The following is a 14,759-nucleotide window of genomic DNA, read 5'->3' as shown; positions in this document are numbered from 1 at the left end:
TTGCTCCTGACTTCTTGTGCAATTCTGCCATAGTCCACATCGTTTGGGCACCTATAAGATTCTACCCTATGACTATCAGTGGATCAGAATATGGACAGAATTGAATGGGCAGACAATGCAGAGGAGGAGCACAAGTTTAGAGAAGATTACAGAGATAAGATCTGACAAAGCCACAAAAGATTTGCAAGAAAGGACATGGAATTGGTATACATATTTTATTTGTTTAGTCTTTCCTCCAATTTTCTGTCCCCTTAAGTCTTATTGACCGAGCGATCATTCTGTGTGGGTTTGAGTCTGCACCTAACCTCATTTCCCAGGCACAAATGTGCACTTTTGCATGTCATTAGTTCGCATCTATAAAGAGCATTTACTTGTTATTTTCCTTTCTAGCCAGGGACAGCAAGGATATCCCCACAGCAACATAATAAAGGAATCTGAAACTTCTCCATCTGTGTGGTTGAATCTGCTACAGCAAAAAATACCTAAAGTCAGAGGAAAAGCTGGACAGACTAGAGTTCTTCAATCTCAAAACACGACATCTCACAGGAATCTATCAGAGGCAAATTAGGAACAATCATTGAGGCCAGAACACTGGAACTGTTGATGTTAATGTAGAATAACATAATGGATATATGGTATGGTTGATTTTCCAGAAAGATGACTGCAAATGGGATAAAGCACTTTCTAGATCTGAACTGTACAGTCTATTGATTTAAAGAACCGAAACATGTATAAAGTTTAAGGTTTTTCAAATAAGGATTTTCTGTTACTTAAGATGCAATCATTGCTACATTTGCTCCCACAAAGTCATTTCAACTTTTGTTTTCAAGAATGCATTTTCATCTCCTATCTTTTCATTTTATCATTCATCTTAAACAGTAATTTCACCCCTGCCCTTTCTAACTGGCCACACACTCTGAGCTGAAAGAGAAGAAATAAATTGCTCTACACTTTAAACATTTCTGTGAAGGACACTTCTTAAAACATGTTACCATGTCAATTAACTATATGAAGTAAGCTGTGGTATTTTAAGTTACTACTTAGTTAAGTTATTCAGTTTTTAAGCATTCACAGCAATGCAATACATTCCACTGATCTAAGTTTGTATCCATGATTTTAAAGGTCCTGGCCACTTCGCAGAAGTTGCATGAATCATGGTCACAACCCCATTAGGCAGCTTATAAAACCTCTGTAAAGATCTGACTTCGGCATGGTAATGTCTAATTATCTTGCAACACATAGCAGTCCCTCCTATATCAGGGTCATTATAATGACAATGTTTGTAAGATCATGAGCAGACACAAATTAAGAACAGGAGCAAACCTCTTGAACCTATTGCAGTATTCAGTAAGATCATGGCTGATTTAGCTGTGGCCTTCATTTCACTTGCCTGCCATGTAACCCCTGACCCCTGTTGATCAAAATTCTGTCAACTAACTTTTGAATATATTAAATGATCCTGACCAAACCATGGAACACATAGCATCTTGCTATCAACTCAAGTTTGAGGACAACACCTTGCTCTGATGTTGCTCATCACGAGTAAAATCTTTCACATCTTGCAAGAGTTACACTTGATCTCCGGCAAGACATTGCACTGGTCAGGGAGCTTGACATTAAACTATGATGGCAGCTTCTGCTCCTTAAGTTATTTTTATAAATATTTGTTCGAGCGATATGAGCATCACTGGCTAGGCCAGCGTTTATTGCCTATCAGTAATTGCCCTAGAAAAGGTGGTATTGATAGCTGCCATCTTGAACTGCTACAGTCTGTGGAGGATTGTACACCCACAGCGCTGTTCGTAAATAACTTTCAGGATTTTGACCCAATGACTGTGAAGGACAGGTTCCTCTTTATTGCAAAAATTTGCAATTTCTCTCTTTATATTAATAATATTTTTCTTCTCTATTCTTCCTGCCAAAACAGACAACCTTATATTTTAGTATATACGCCTTTAGCTGGTCACATTGGCCACTAGTTGGAAGAAGCAGTATGATACAGCTAAAATTAGTTGTTATTTTCTAATATGCTGTGGGATTCAAGTTTATCAACAAAAGCTCTTTTACTTTTTTTTTTAAAAGTTTCAAGCGACAACTGCATTTTGTAAATTCCAAACAGGGTTAATATTTTCCTTAGACATTAATAGTCCACTGAAGGTTAAAATATTGGCACAAGATACCACACAAAGAGACGCAGCTCTCCCCCTCCTTTCTGCTACCTGTTACAAAAGGCTGACCGAGTAGCTCACAGATTTACAACATACCAAGTGCAGCAGGACACGGAGAGCATCTCGGGCACGGTCAGGATGTTGGAGGATTTCAGACAGTGCCTGACCAATAAGAGATGACGGGCTGTTCAATTTAACATCATTACCAATCAGCGTGAATCCTGCAAAGAAAGAAGTGGTTTTAGATAACAAAATGCTGAAACCTTTTAGCAAATATGAACGGACATTTGTAACCTGGCTACAATTTAAAAAAAAGGTATCAGTGTGTAGTGTGATTGCAATCATACAAAGCTGCTGTATAAGCCATGCACAATGCATAATGACTGAAACCCCTGTACAATGTACTGTAACTGCAATGCTGTATAATGGTGACTTGTAAGCTACATATTAAAATATGACTGTAATTTCTGTGTAACAGTGACAATATGCCAATTGTAATCAGTGTAAAATAGTGACTGTAATTCTGCATTAATATTATTAGAAAAGTAATTTCCATATTAAACATGATGAATGTAATCTATATATAATGCAACATGATGAATCATAATATAAAAGTGATTAGAATGTTGATGAAACACGGTTGCATATATTTGACAAAAAGGAGCTTCTGGACCTAAGTCTATTACACCACCAGGATTGTCTGCTTCCAACTGTTAAATTACCTCATGTCTACCTGTTCCTGTGCCCCTGCTCATCTGCTCTTGAAACCTACATCCATGCCTCGATTATCTCTAGACTCTATTACCCCCATGTTTTTTGCCTAGCTTTCAACCTTGCATACTGCATAACTTGAACTCTTTCAAAAGTCTGTTGCTTGTAACCTTATTTGCATCAAGCACTATCTATCAATTATGAATGCTCTTTGTACATCAGTATGTAGACAACACATTTATAAAATATCTTGGGACACTTAAATGTACTAAAGGTGCTATACAAATAAACAAGTTATTGTGTAATCTCTATATCACATGCTCACTGTAATCATAATGTAAAATTGATTGTAATCTCCTTTTATTATCTCATGTTTGCAATGTTTAAACTGCATATAGTGATAATTAATAGCAAATAGCATGTAGTGATTGCTGAAGAACATGCCTGGAGTTAGGTCTGGAGATGGGTCCCATATCTGGGGAAGAGACTCTACTTCAATAGCTGGAAACTCAGAAATGAGTTTTTAAATGATGTGGAATTTTTAGTTGTTTTTATTGCAGGTCACCGCCCCCACCCACAGCCACCCTCCAACCCCAACTCCAGAGTGCATGAGAGTGTTGGGCTGGGAAACAACACTTGTCCTTCTCCTGGCACAGAAACTTTATAAGTTTTACACTTTAGCGTGCATAGATTCAGCCTGCCTCATTTCCTTTAAAGATCCAGGTAATGCAAAGGCCCTTGTGTAGACCCTGTTTCTGACCTTTTTAATTTTAACCTTTATCCTGACCGCAAAACATCTGTTTGTGAGAATTATTATTCAGCAACAGTGATTGCTAACTGACATAGTGCTGTAACCTCCAAACTATGTCATAGCTATAATTCTTGAATACATGACTATGGTTCCCATATTTATGATACATTCATAAAATTTAACACCGCAATACAGTTCTTATGGATGTCATATGAACTATTTTGCTTCTATGCATGAGCTTTTTCTACACAGCTACAGCATTTCATGGTATGTTCAACTGCTCATACAGAGCAACAGAAAAATAAAATAAAATTATGGGATGCAAGATACCCATAGGTAGATAGTACCAAATGTAGTGGCTATGGTAACAACGAAGTCAAGAGTTCAAATATTATTATGAAAGTGGTGATATTGTAAGGCCATAAATCAGGTAATTTACAATCTGGCAGGTAAATCATCAGGAAAATGGTTCACTCATCATCATGAGGGAATGCTATTTGCTATCCCTCCCTGATCCAACCACTGAACATCAATTCCAAACTGTGTAGATGACTTGTATGTTTGAATAAATTAAGAGCAGCTGAGAATGGGCTATAAACCACATTTTTGTCAATGCCACCCACATACATCTTAAGAGCATTTTAAAAATCCATATCTTGCATAAATTTTAGGAAATAAATCTACCTACATAATAGTTTAAGAGTCTGGAAATTCACATCAATCCAGCTTTCTCCCTGGGTATTGTACACAAAGCACCTGAAGCTGCTGCTGAATACTACCATCTTAAACTGAACCTTACAGATGCTCAGTATCATCCTGGGGGCAGGCTCATCACTGCTGCTCACTGCTATTTTTAAACACTGTAATTCACCCAAAATCTGATAACCAAGTGTAAAAAGATCAAAGTAATTTTAAGTGAAAGCTACATTCCAATGAGTGCAAATCAGGATTCTGTGTAAGGTTCTGCTCTGTTTTAAGAACGTTGCGCTGGAAGCTAGCCACCACAAAACTGACCCCCAGATCAAATTAATCACCACTTTGAGATACTGTTATTTGTATCTGGAGAACTTCTAAAAGCGAAGCATTTTTCCTAGATGTTTTAAAAATACATATGTTATTAAAGGTTCACTCAGAGATGACCCATCATATACCACTGCATTTGGTAAAACAATATTTTTATATATATATATATATATATATATATATACAGGGCCTTTTAAAGTCATTTTCAGTTATTTAGAATTGAGCTGTTCACGGATGATGGATTGCATACGCTGATTAAAAAAGTCTTCTATTTTGGGACGAATCCATTTTCAGTCCTATTAACAAAGCTGTAGCAGGTTACCATTCTTAACTGTATGAAAGAATATTTCTGAACTCTGTCTCTTAAATTAGCATTCTAAAAAGCTGCTTGATTGCACTGATTCATGGCCAATTTCACATTCAATGATAGGAAAATGACTTGAGCAACTAAATAAAAAAAAATAATTTTACAAAATGAACACAATTTTCAACTAGATCACTGATTGTGCCCAAAGTGACCATTGTTGGCTCACACGTTTCTCCTCATCTAAGTATCACGCAAATTGGATTTCATATGATATTATAGCATGTTGTAACTGACCGTCAGCAGAAACAGGCTCATTGTAAATTAGAGGATAAATCCATCGATAAAAAACAAAACTTCCTGCGGTGTAAAACTGGCTATCAATCCATCCTGAGTCTATTTCCAAGCTATTGGCACACAAGAAATTCACTCTGTTCTTTTTTAAAGTACTTCCTGCCTTCCTCTCATCTCCTTTCATCAGTGACAGTGATAACAATTTCAGCTTGTTCATTCATGTCCTTTTTAATTAATTAATTTAGTTAATTAATTTGATTTTTTGCGACAAAGTGCCCTTATGCGTATTCTAGACTGTGTCCCCTGTTCTGAGAGATCTCAAGTACCTGTCATATAAAAAAGAACATTTGCTCCCTTCTGCAAGCAGGTAATAGAAACTGACGGATAATCAAGGCTCCATAGGGATAAGGAGCACACTAATCAGCTGTTCAGGAGGAGCAGTGCTGCTTCATTTACAGTGCTTTCCTTATCCACTGGTTCTTTTCATTCCCAGTACTTTGAGGAAGAGTATGTAAGGAGAGCTCTGTGTAAGAGCTTTCTCCATTCCATTAACAGCTCATCACTGCATTTGTTCCTCTCACTGCTCCTGACAACAAGATCTATTAGATCCCCAACTGCGTGCAAACATAAGTCAGAACTTGGGACATGGGAGCGCAGCTAATTGTGGTTCAATCATCATTTATTTTTACCAGTCACCTCATCTCTTGTTGTCACTGAGTGATCGCAACATTTTGCATTTGTATAGCATCTTTATAATGTAATCTGCCAAATTGTGGGTATGGAGCTAGTCTTTTTGACCACCTAGTCCCAGAACATGTTAATGCTCAAACGTTTTGTGTTGGTTGCTTTTCAGTTACCTGCCCAGTTTGAAGGATGTGCAAACTGCTTGCTGCTCTGCACAATCTTCATGGCTTCTCCAAGCGCTGCACTGGATTTCATTCCATTGAGCAGAGAGGAGTAGAAGGTGTGGACAAACATCTTGGATGCAGCCACGGGAACCGGCCAAAGAGAAACCAAAACGCAGTGTGCTCCCGCAGCTAGAAAGGCTCGGGTCAGCCCAATAATGCCATCTGCTGTTACTTTGTTGTTCGACTCTTGGTAGGAGCCAAGAACGACCAGCTTGACAGGGAGATGCAATTCCAAGATGTCAGCTGCTGTCAATAAGAACTCTTGCAGTGGTGGGCTGTCAGTTATGCTCTCCACGTCACTAGCATCATCTTGCATCCTCAGAGACTCTGGAATCGTGTAACTGTTTCCAAAAGAACTCTTCCCGCCAATGCTGCTTCCTTCATTATTCGGCGTGAGGACCAAAGCAGCTAGTTTCCAGGAGATGTGGGTTGCAAAATGAATGCATTCTGCCTGACTGAGCACGGTCATCACCCTTTCTTTGGTAGCTGCCGTGCTTACCAAGGGCTGGCAGCCCAACAGCTCTGAAACCATGTAGGCCTCTTCCTCAGCAGACGGCATGGGCCCCCAGAGCCACCGGTCCATTACTGCTGACGGAAGTTTGGGATTACCTATCACAGCTGCCATTGAGGTAGAGGAGCTGCACACAGATGTGCTCTTTCGAAGATGGGACTGTACAAAACAAGATACAAATGCATACAGTTAACTGTTCCAGTGCAAGTAAGAAAAATCCCAAATGTTTAAAGCTATGTTCCAGAGGGGCAGTGTAGCCTCAGCTTTATGTTCTCTTTATTTACTGGTTATTATAAAAGTATATTTCTTTGAAAGTCTAGCAACGAACAATGGCTCAGACATCACAGGTGCTGCTTTAGTGGAGGCAACAGAAATCATACAAGAGCCAATGAGGGTGAATATTCTGAATATTTTCATTCAACAATACAGTTTATGTAAAGGCAGTTAAAAAAGCAGGGTAGGATAGGAATCTCAAAGATAAGTTAAGGTTAACTGAATCATAAATGAGGAAGGGAGAAAATAGGGTAAGAGAAATCTGGTAAAAGTCAAAATACCAAGTAGAGAAGATGGTGTGCAAGGTGAGCTAGAGAGTGGGATAAAATTTAAACGCCCAGTCATATGGGATTGCACAGGAATCCTAAGTGAAAATCTGAGTCCCTGGAGCGTAATAAAATGCCCAACATGGTCAGTCTGGATGAACAAGCTGAGCAGCCTTGTGAATCCTGCAAAGGTTGGGCCACAGTACCAGCATGTGTAACGGCACAGAGTGTGTAATCAGTTCTGGAATACAGATGTGCAGGAGTGTGTTATTATGTTGGTATGAAAGCAGGGATACAAGCAAGAGTTGTCGAGGGGGTTGGAGTGCAACAACAAAATCAGACTATCAGGGCATGAGAATAAAGGTTCAACTAGATTGACAGGGAAGAAGGGAAGAGAATGCTAGGCCCAGCAATGAAGTCCTGCATTATTACTAAGTTACACCAATGGAAATCTTGGAGATATATATGAAAACTGGGTCTTCTGGACACTGTCATGCAGGGGCAGAAAATATACACTTAACAGCTGCTTTAGAACATACGTTATTGGACAATATTTCTAAGGACAAGCTTTATCAAAATTGTTAATTCAATGAGGAAACAGCACAGTAAAAGCATGTTGACAAGTTCCTACCCTGGGGCTTGCTTGAAGAGCCCGGATTGAGGGAACAGCGATGATACTGAACCGTTCATAGAGATACTCGTTTGAAGAGCTCCCTTTCAGTAGAGCGAATGGAATGAGGTATAATTCCCCTTCCAGGACTAACACAAGCTGACGGTGTCGGCCGACGGGTCCACTGGAATGCATTAGTCCCTAAATAATCAATAGAATAAAAAAGATTGTTAATTATATGTAAAAAGATCATCTCTTTGGTGAAATAACTACTATAGCTTACAGTGATGAGATCAGTTACTGATAACACTTCCTGGTAGAATAGATTACAATTAGTAAAAACTTGCTCACTCCTTCCTCCTTGCATAACATCCTTCCAGATACAGCCATCTATAAACAGCAGAGCCAAGAGCTACCATTATTCTTCTTCAGGAAGGGTCCCGACCCGAAATGTGAACTTTCCTGCTCCTCTGATGCTGCCTGGCCTGCTGTGTTCGTCCAGATCCACACTGTGTTAACAATAATACCTTCTGGTATTGTTTAGCAGACATCTTCATAGGATTGAACAAATCAGAAGGGAGAGTGAAAAACAGTTAGAGGTTCAGAGCACGTGTATGCTCGTCATAACACAAATAATGGAAAACCAAGAGTCTGGAAAGAATTAGGAACTTAAACAAATTAATATAGGTGATAAACTGTTGCCTAGAAAAATTAACCGAACTAAGTGAACACAAATCCTTTGGACCTGACAATGGGCATTCCAAGGATTTAAAACGGGTAGATGCAGACATAGTGGGCAAGCCCAAATTTCACAGATTCTAGGATAGTTTCTAAGGATTTGAAAACAGCAAGAATGACATTTTTTTTTCCAACAAGGAAAGCCAACTCAGGGAATCAAAGGCTAGAAAAGCCTTACATCAGTAGTAGGCAAAATGAAGAACCTTTTAATAAGGACCATCGCAACAGGCCAACTAAAACTAAACATCATGTATATTAAGCAGAGCCAATACAGATGTAGAAAATTGATATCATGTTTGACAGGTATGTTAGGAGTTTTATGAGGAGGTAACTAGCAAGGTAGGTAGCGAGGAACCTTTAGATTCAGTGTATGTGGATTTTCAAAAACATTTGATGAGGTATCACGTAAGAGTTATTACACAAAGTTGAGATGAATGGAATTTGGGGCACTGTATTAGCATGAATTCAGGAGAGTTTAATTGACAGAAAATAACGTGCAGCAATAAAAGGAAAATGCTCAGGCAGGCAGACTATAACCAGTAGTCTACCACAAAGATCAGTTATTTACAATCAATGTCATAACTTTGGTGAGATATTGCATAATATTTTGAGTACTGTAATAATTTGAGAGTAACACATTCAAATCTATCCATGATACAAAGTAAATATTACGGGGAGCACTAGGTGGCTACACCAAGATATAAAAAGTTGGGAGAGTGTGCCAGAACATGTCAGATGGAATACAATGCAGCCAATTGTGAGGTTATCCATTTTGCAAAGTGAAAAAAAACACATTTTGAAGAGACCGAGATTTGGAAGTATTTGCTTTCAGAGGTACCAGGTGTCCTTGGACACGAATCTCAGTCTGCCAAATACAGCAAGCAGTTGGGAAGACAAACTGTTTGTAGCTTTTGTTCCAAAGGCATTAGAATATTAGAGTAAAGACATCATACCGCAATTATAAAAGGGCAATGGTGAGGTCACACCCGGCAATACTGAGCTCAGATTTGGCCTCTTAGCCTGAGGCAGGATATACTTGCCCTGAGGGAAGTGCAACACAAAAAAAAAGCGAGGTCGATTTTTCAGATTCGGGGATTGCTCCATGAACAAAAAATGAATATACTAGACCCATATTCCCTGGAGTTCAGAAGAATCCAAACTAACAAATGAAACAGATAAATTTCTTAACACCTTAACAGGACAGATGCTGAGAAATTATTTCTCCTGTTTCAGGAATTCAGTACACAGTGACAGTCATGGAATAAAGTGTCTGTCACTTCGGACTAAATTGAGGATAAAAATCTTTGTCTCACTGATTTCTTCAGAGGGATGCAAATCTTTGACTTTTTTTTACTGTAGAGAGCTGTAGAAGCTCAGTTGTTAATATATTCAAGATAAACGGAGAGAGTTTACTCAGAAAATTAAGGTGTATGGGGATAGTGCAGGAAAATTGTGTTGTTTTAGAAGATTAGCCATGATCATGTTGAAGGGCTAAATGGCTTACTCAAGCTCTTATTTCTTATGTTCTTGTGTTTACTTTGACATAGTAGTTAGATTTAACTGACCCACTGAAAATTGCCAAAATATTCCATTGTGTTTTAGATTTGCAATGTCCGTACCTGCTGTTTTTATATCTTTACATCTTATTAGTTTTCTGTGTCAGTTTAAAAACACTCAAATAATTACAGGGTAACATACAGAAGAGCATTTAGACAATTTCAAACACAATCCACAGGACAGGAATCTGAATCTTTCTCAGCTTAATTTGTCTGGTTAGCTGGTCAATGTACTGCTATAAATTTAGGCTAATTGTTACAGTTTGACATGTTTACAGTCACTGTTATTACACACAGCTATTATACTATATTAACACATTATACAAATGCAAGAATGTCAGGGAAACAACACCAGATTTTGTTTTGTTTCATAAAGTGCAAAACACCTGTGTTTAGTGTGCTGTCAATCTATCATAGCTGGAAACCAGAAGTCCAAAATTACTGCCACAATAAAAAGCCAAAATGCTCAGCTCCCCACACACCACCCAAAACAAAAAATGAATCCTGAACACTCCCATACATCACACTGGTGTGCTCATTACAGGCTGTGACATGAGGTCAGCAGCACTGACAAATACATGCCCTGAGAGCTCAGCCTCTTGGACGGCTCTTCTCCGTTTTGACATATTGTTTACATGTACCACAATTATTCTGGAGGGCTTTGCTCTGCCAACCACCCACAGATGCCACGCTCATATGCTATGCTGCTAAATTTACCATCGCTGGGCAGTCTCGGTTCCCTTTGGAGGCAGAGGTGACAAGCAGCAGCACCTCACCGGAGGGCATGCTGTCTTCCAGAAACCAGTTTGTATAATTTCAGTTCTGCTTTCTGCACCAGCAGCAACAGCCAACAGCAACATAATGGTGTTTAATCCCTAAAACACACTGACATGTGCCTGGTAAATTTCCATGCGCATTAGATGTCCCCAGAGTTCCACATTTTCAATGATACTTTAATGTTTATAACCTATAAATAAAATGATACGGGCAATTTCCACTTGCACGCAGCTTTGAACTATGTGACTTCATTACACTGAGATAGATGCTTTGCTTCATTCAATAACCATTACAGAATTAAATAAACAATATTAGAGACTTCCCACAGCTATTATACACTTAACTATCCTCAGATACTGAGGAAGCAGAAATTGGTTTTGTGCCTTTAAGCAATTTTTCTTCCCCTTACGATATAATGCAAAAAACAGATAGTACAGTTGATCACATGTGTATAGAGGGTTCTGAGCTGGTCTAGAAATTTGCATGGCGTACTTACAGGATCTCCAGGAGCATTCATGAAGTTCAGAAATTACATGGCCCTCCAATATATCCATAATCAACTCTGATCACCAGTTAATTATTTATATTGTACTCAAATTTTAAAAAGGAGTTTATTCAATTGTCAACATCTCACTCACACACACACACACACACACACACACACACACACACACACACACACACAGCAATGGGAAAAATATTTGGAGAAAGCATGGCCGAGGTGCTGTTGGCAAAGGGACTGCAGTGATGGGTTTTGATGAAGATTCATCTGTTAATTCAATCAAGAATTTGTCCCCTCAGGACCAGGAGTATTACAACAAACCTCTGCCTGGTTGCCTACAATCTACCCTCTATAAACATAAGGTCGTCCAAGACTCTGCTGTATGTTTTCAAATTCAGAATCAGTTTTGTTCACCTATCATTTGTGCTCACTGACCTATACTAATTCCTACTCAAACAACATCTTCACTTTAAAGCTCTCAAGTCCATTTTCAAATCCCTCCCCAACCTCACCTCTCCCTATCACTGTCACATTTTATTTTGTAATGCTCCTGGGAGGTGCCTTGGGATGTTTTATGACATTAAAGTTGGTATATGAATAAACCATAAATGTCAAGATTCAAGTCAATCTCTGAAACCCAAACAAAAATATAAACCATCAGAGTGTTTAAAAAAACTGGCAATTCATGCTAAATTAATCTGTAAAATCACTGCTTTCAGCATCTAATGCATGAAATTCATCATTTATTTTTGAGTCACTTTGGCTATGGCAGTATAATAAGGATGCCACTCTGGCTCAAAGGTGGCACCATCACTTTCAGGATCATCCCTCTGCACAATCATCTTTTTGATTTGGACATCATGAATTATTTTGAAGGAGCTAATGACAGGTTATGCAGGAGTAGCAACCCAAAATTTGAAAATGGAACAAAACAAAACAAAACAAAACATCAAGCTAGATAGCATGCATTTTCCACTCTGTTAAGGTTTCTTTCTCCATCATCCATCTACCTATTCCATTTGCATGAATATAATTTTTGAAAGGCTCAATGAGGTTCAACCCCTGATACAATTACAGTGTGGGTGCTAGTTCCTCTTGATATCTTTTAAAATCATCAGTTATTTGGGATTAGCATAAATCCCACATTATCAAGCTGCATTCTTTCTGTAGCCCATTGAGATCCCTATTCTACACATTACTCATAACTTCATCCATTCAACAGTTATCATGAACGTGCACAATGCTTGATGAACAATTATTAAAGGTATTAAATAGGTTCCATTGGTCATGCAGGTTAAACTCACCCTGGTTCTTGTCTTTAGTTTCCTGTAGATTTCATTAGAACTGTATTTGTATTTTTAAAACAGGGCTCCAGGGCAATTTGGCAAATTGGATCATTGGACCTAAAATTGGCCTGGGTGACAGGAAAGCTCAGGATAATGGTCAAAGGGTTTTATTGTGACTGGAGAAAAACCTGTGTTGAGTTCCATGCCACAGGGTTCAGTGCTGGGTCCGTTGCTGTTTGTACATTAATGATCCAGACATGAATGTAAGCGGTTTGACGAGTAACTTGATAGTGTGGTAAATAGCAAAGATCAAAGCCTGCGGCTACAAGACAATATAAACTGGGCTGAACAGTGGCACATTGAATTTTAACCTTGAAAGGTGCATGGTGATGCATTTTGGGAGTACTAGGAAATACAGGTTGAACGTTAGGGCTCTAGGGAGTACTAAAGATCAGGTGGACCTTGGTGAACATGTCTATAGGGCCTTGACTGCAACAGGCTAGTTAGTTAAGGTGGTTAAGAAGGCATATGGAATACTTTAGTATTCAGGACATTGAATACAAGAGCAAAGAGTTAATGGTAGAGCTGTATACGACATTAGTTAAGCCACAGCTGAAATAGTTGAGAGAGTGTGATCACAACACTAGAAGGATATGATTGTACTGGGGGTAGATACTTACCAGTCTGGGTTAGAGTGAATCAGCTATGAAGAGAGACTAGATAGGGTGGAGCTGTTTTCCTTACAGCAGAGAAGGCTGTGGCAGGGGAATCTGATTGAGGTGAATAAAGTTCTGAGGGAGGTAGATAGAGAGAAACACTTCCCCCGAGTAGAAAGGTCAATGATCAGGGCAAAGATTTTTTTTTAAGGTAAGAAGCAGGAGGTTTAGAGGAGAATTGAAGAAATAAATATTTCCCAGAGGGATGCAAGTATTTGGAATTCACTGTCCAAAAGACTGGTAGAGGCAGGAACCATCAAGACATTGAAGAAGTATTCAGATGACTTAAAAAAAACAAGATTACAGGGCAAATGCTGGAAAATGGGATTAGTATGGTCGATGTTTGGTGACTAACACAGATACAATGGGCTGAACAGACTCCATCTGTGCTGATAAAACACTATGACTCTAACATTTCCACTCCACAGCCTGTTTGCTGGGTATATTGAAATGGATGGGATTTACTGGGTATTAATGTGTTAGCCACTGTTTGATGACAAATCGCTTAAAGCTGGTAGTTTTGGCATCAAGGTTGTCGGTAGTCTTGCAGCAATCTTATTGAAACACTAGACCGTTTCTTTCCATACAGTAACTATAGCAATAAGCTGTTGGTGTGAAATATTTGTTGGACAATGAAGACGATTGGATTCCAGTGATTTTTGAGGACAGATTCTGATATATGGCTCACAACAGAAGTGTAAGTACAGGGTTACAGGGATAGGATAGAGGGCATGGGTCTGGGTGGCCCTCTTTAGGGCCTGAATATCCTGCTTCCACATTGTAGGGATTCATTCAAATTCAATGAGAAGGTTGGTAGCTGCTCCTTGTTCTGGTGGTGCATTTGACTTTGGAAATCATCTTTGTGGTGGATTCCTTCTTCTTCCACTCTGAAAGGAGTTATTCACTAATGCCAAATATCTTCGGCACAGCAGAGCTCCAAGACTAGTTAGCAAACTACTTCACTCATTTTGCATGTTGGCACTTGCCATATTATCTGTGTGACTGTGCCTCAAACTTCTGTGCAACAACAACTCCTCTTCATAAGCCATAGAGATAACAGGAACTGCAGAAGCTAGAGAATCTGAGATAACAAGGTGTAGAGCTAGATGAACACAGCAGGCCAAGCAGCATCCGATGAAGGGTCCAAGCCCAAAACGTCAGTTTTCCTGCTTGGCCTGCTGTGTTCATCCAGCTCTACACCTTGTTATGTCTCTTTATAAGCCAGTCCATTTAGCTTACAAGCAGTTAAGTGGAAATGCAGTGCAAGGTAAATACAACATACAATTCTAGGCTAAAAAACTGATGCCACCCACGAGTGTGAAGACAGCATTTTGTGGCTGAAAAGAGCGATTTAGTGAGACACAG

At 39.1% G+C, this 14,759-nt stretch overlaps 1 protein-coding gene across 5 annotated transcripts in view; it reads right to left on the bottom strand.

The window, feature by feature from the left end:
* Positions 1 to 14,759, bottom strand: part of ttc28 (tetratricopeptide repeat domain 28) — a 705,429-nt gene that overhangs the window by 54,361 nt on the left and 636,309 nt on the right. For all 5 annotated transcript variants that reach the window (XM_048556329.2, XM_048556332.2, XM_048556331.2 and 2 more), the window contains 3 exons: positions 7,841 to 8,020; positions 6,109 to 6,829; positions 2,265 to 2,389 (listed from right to left, as the gene is read on the bottom strand). In XM_048556329.2, coding sequence (XP_048412286.1) covers positions 2,265 to 2,389; positions 6,109 to 6,829; positions 7,841 to 8,020 — 1,026 coding nt within the window. The remainder of the gene's footprint in view (positions 1 to 2,264; positions 2,390 to 6,108; positions 6,830 to 7,840; positions 8,021 to 14,759) is intronic.

The sequence above is a fragment of the Stegostoma tigrinum genome, chromosome 26 (assembly GCF_030684315.1).
Source record: "Stegostoma tigrinum isolate sSteTig4 chromosome 26, sSteTig4.hap1, whole genome shotgun sequence".
Classification (NCBI taxonomy): Eukaryota; Metazoa; Chordata; class Chondrichthyes; order Orectolobiformes; family Stegostomatidae; genus Stegostoma; species Stegostoma tigrinum.
The sequence above is the reverse complement of the archived record's forward strand: the minus strand, read 5'-3'. Positions and strand labels throughout refer to the sequence as shown.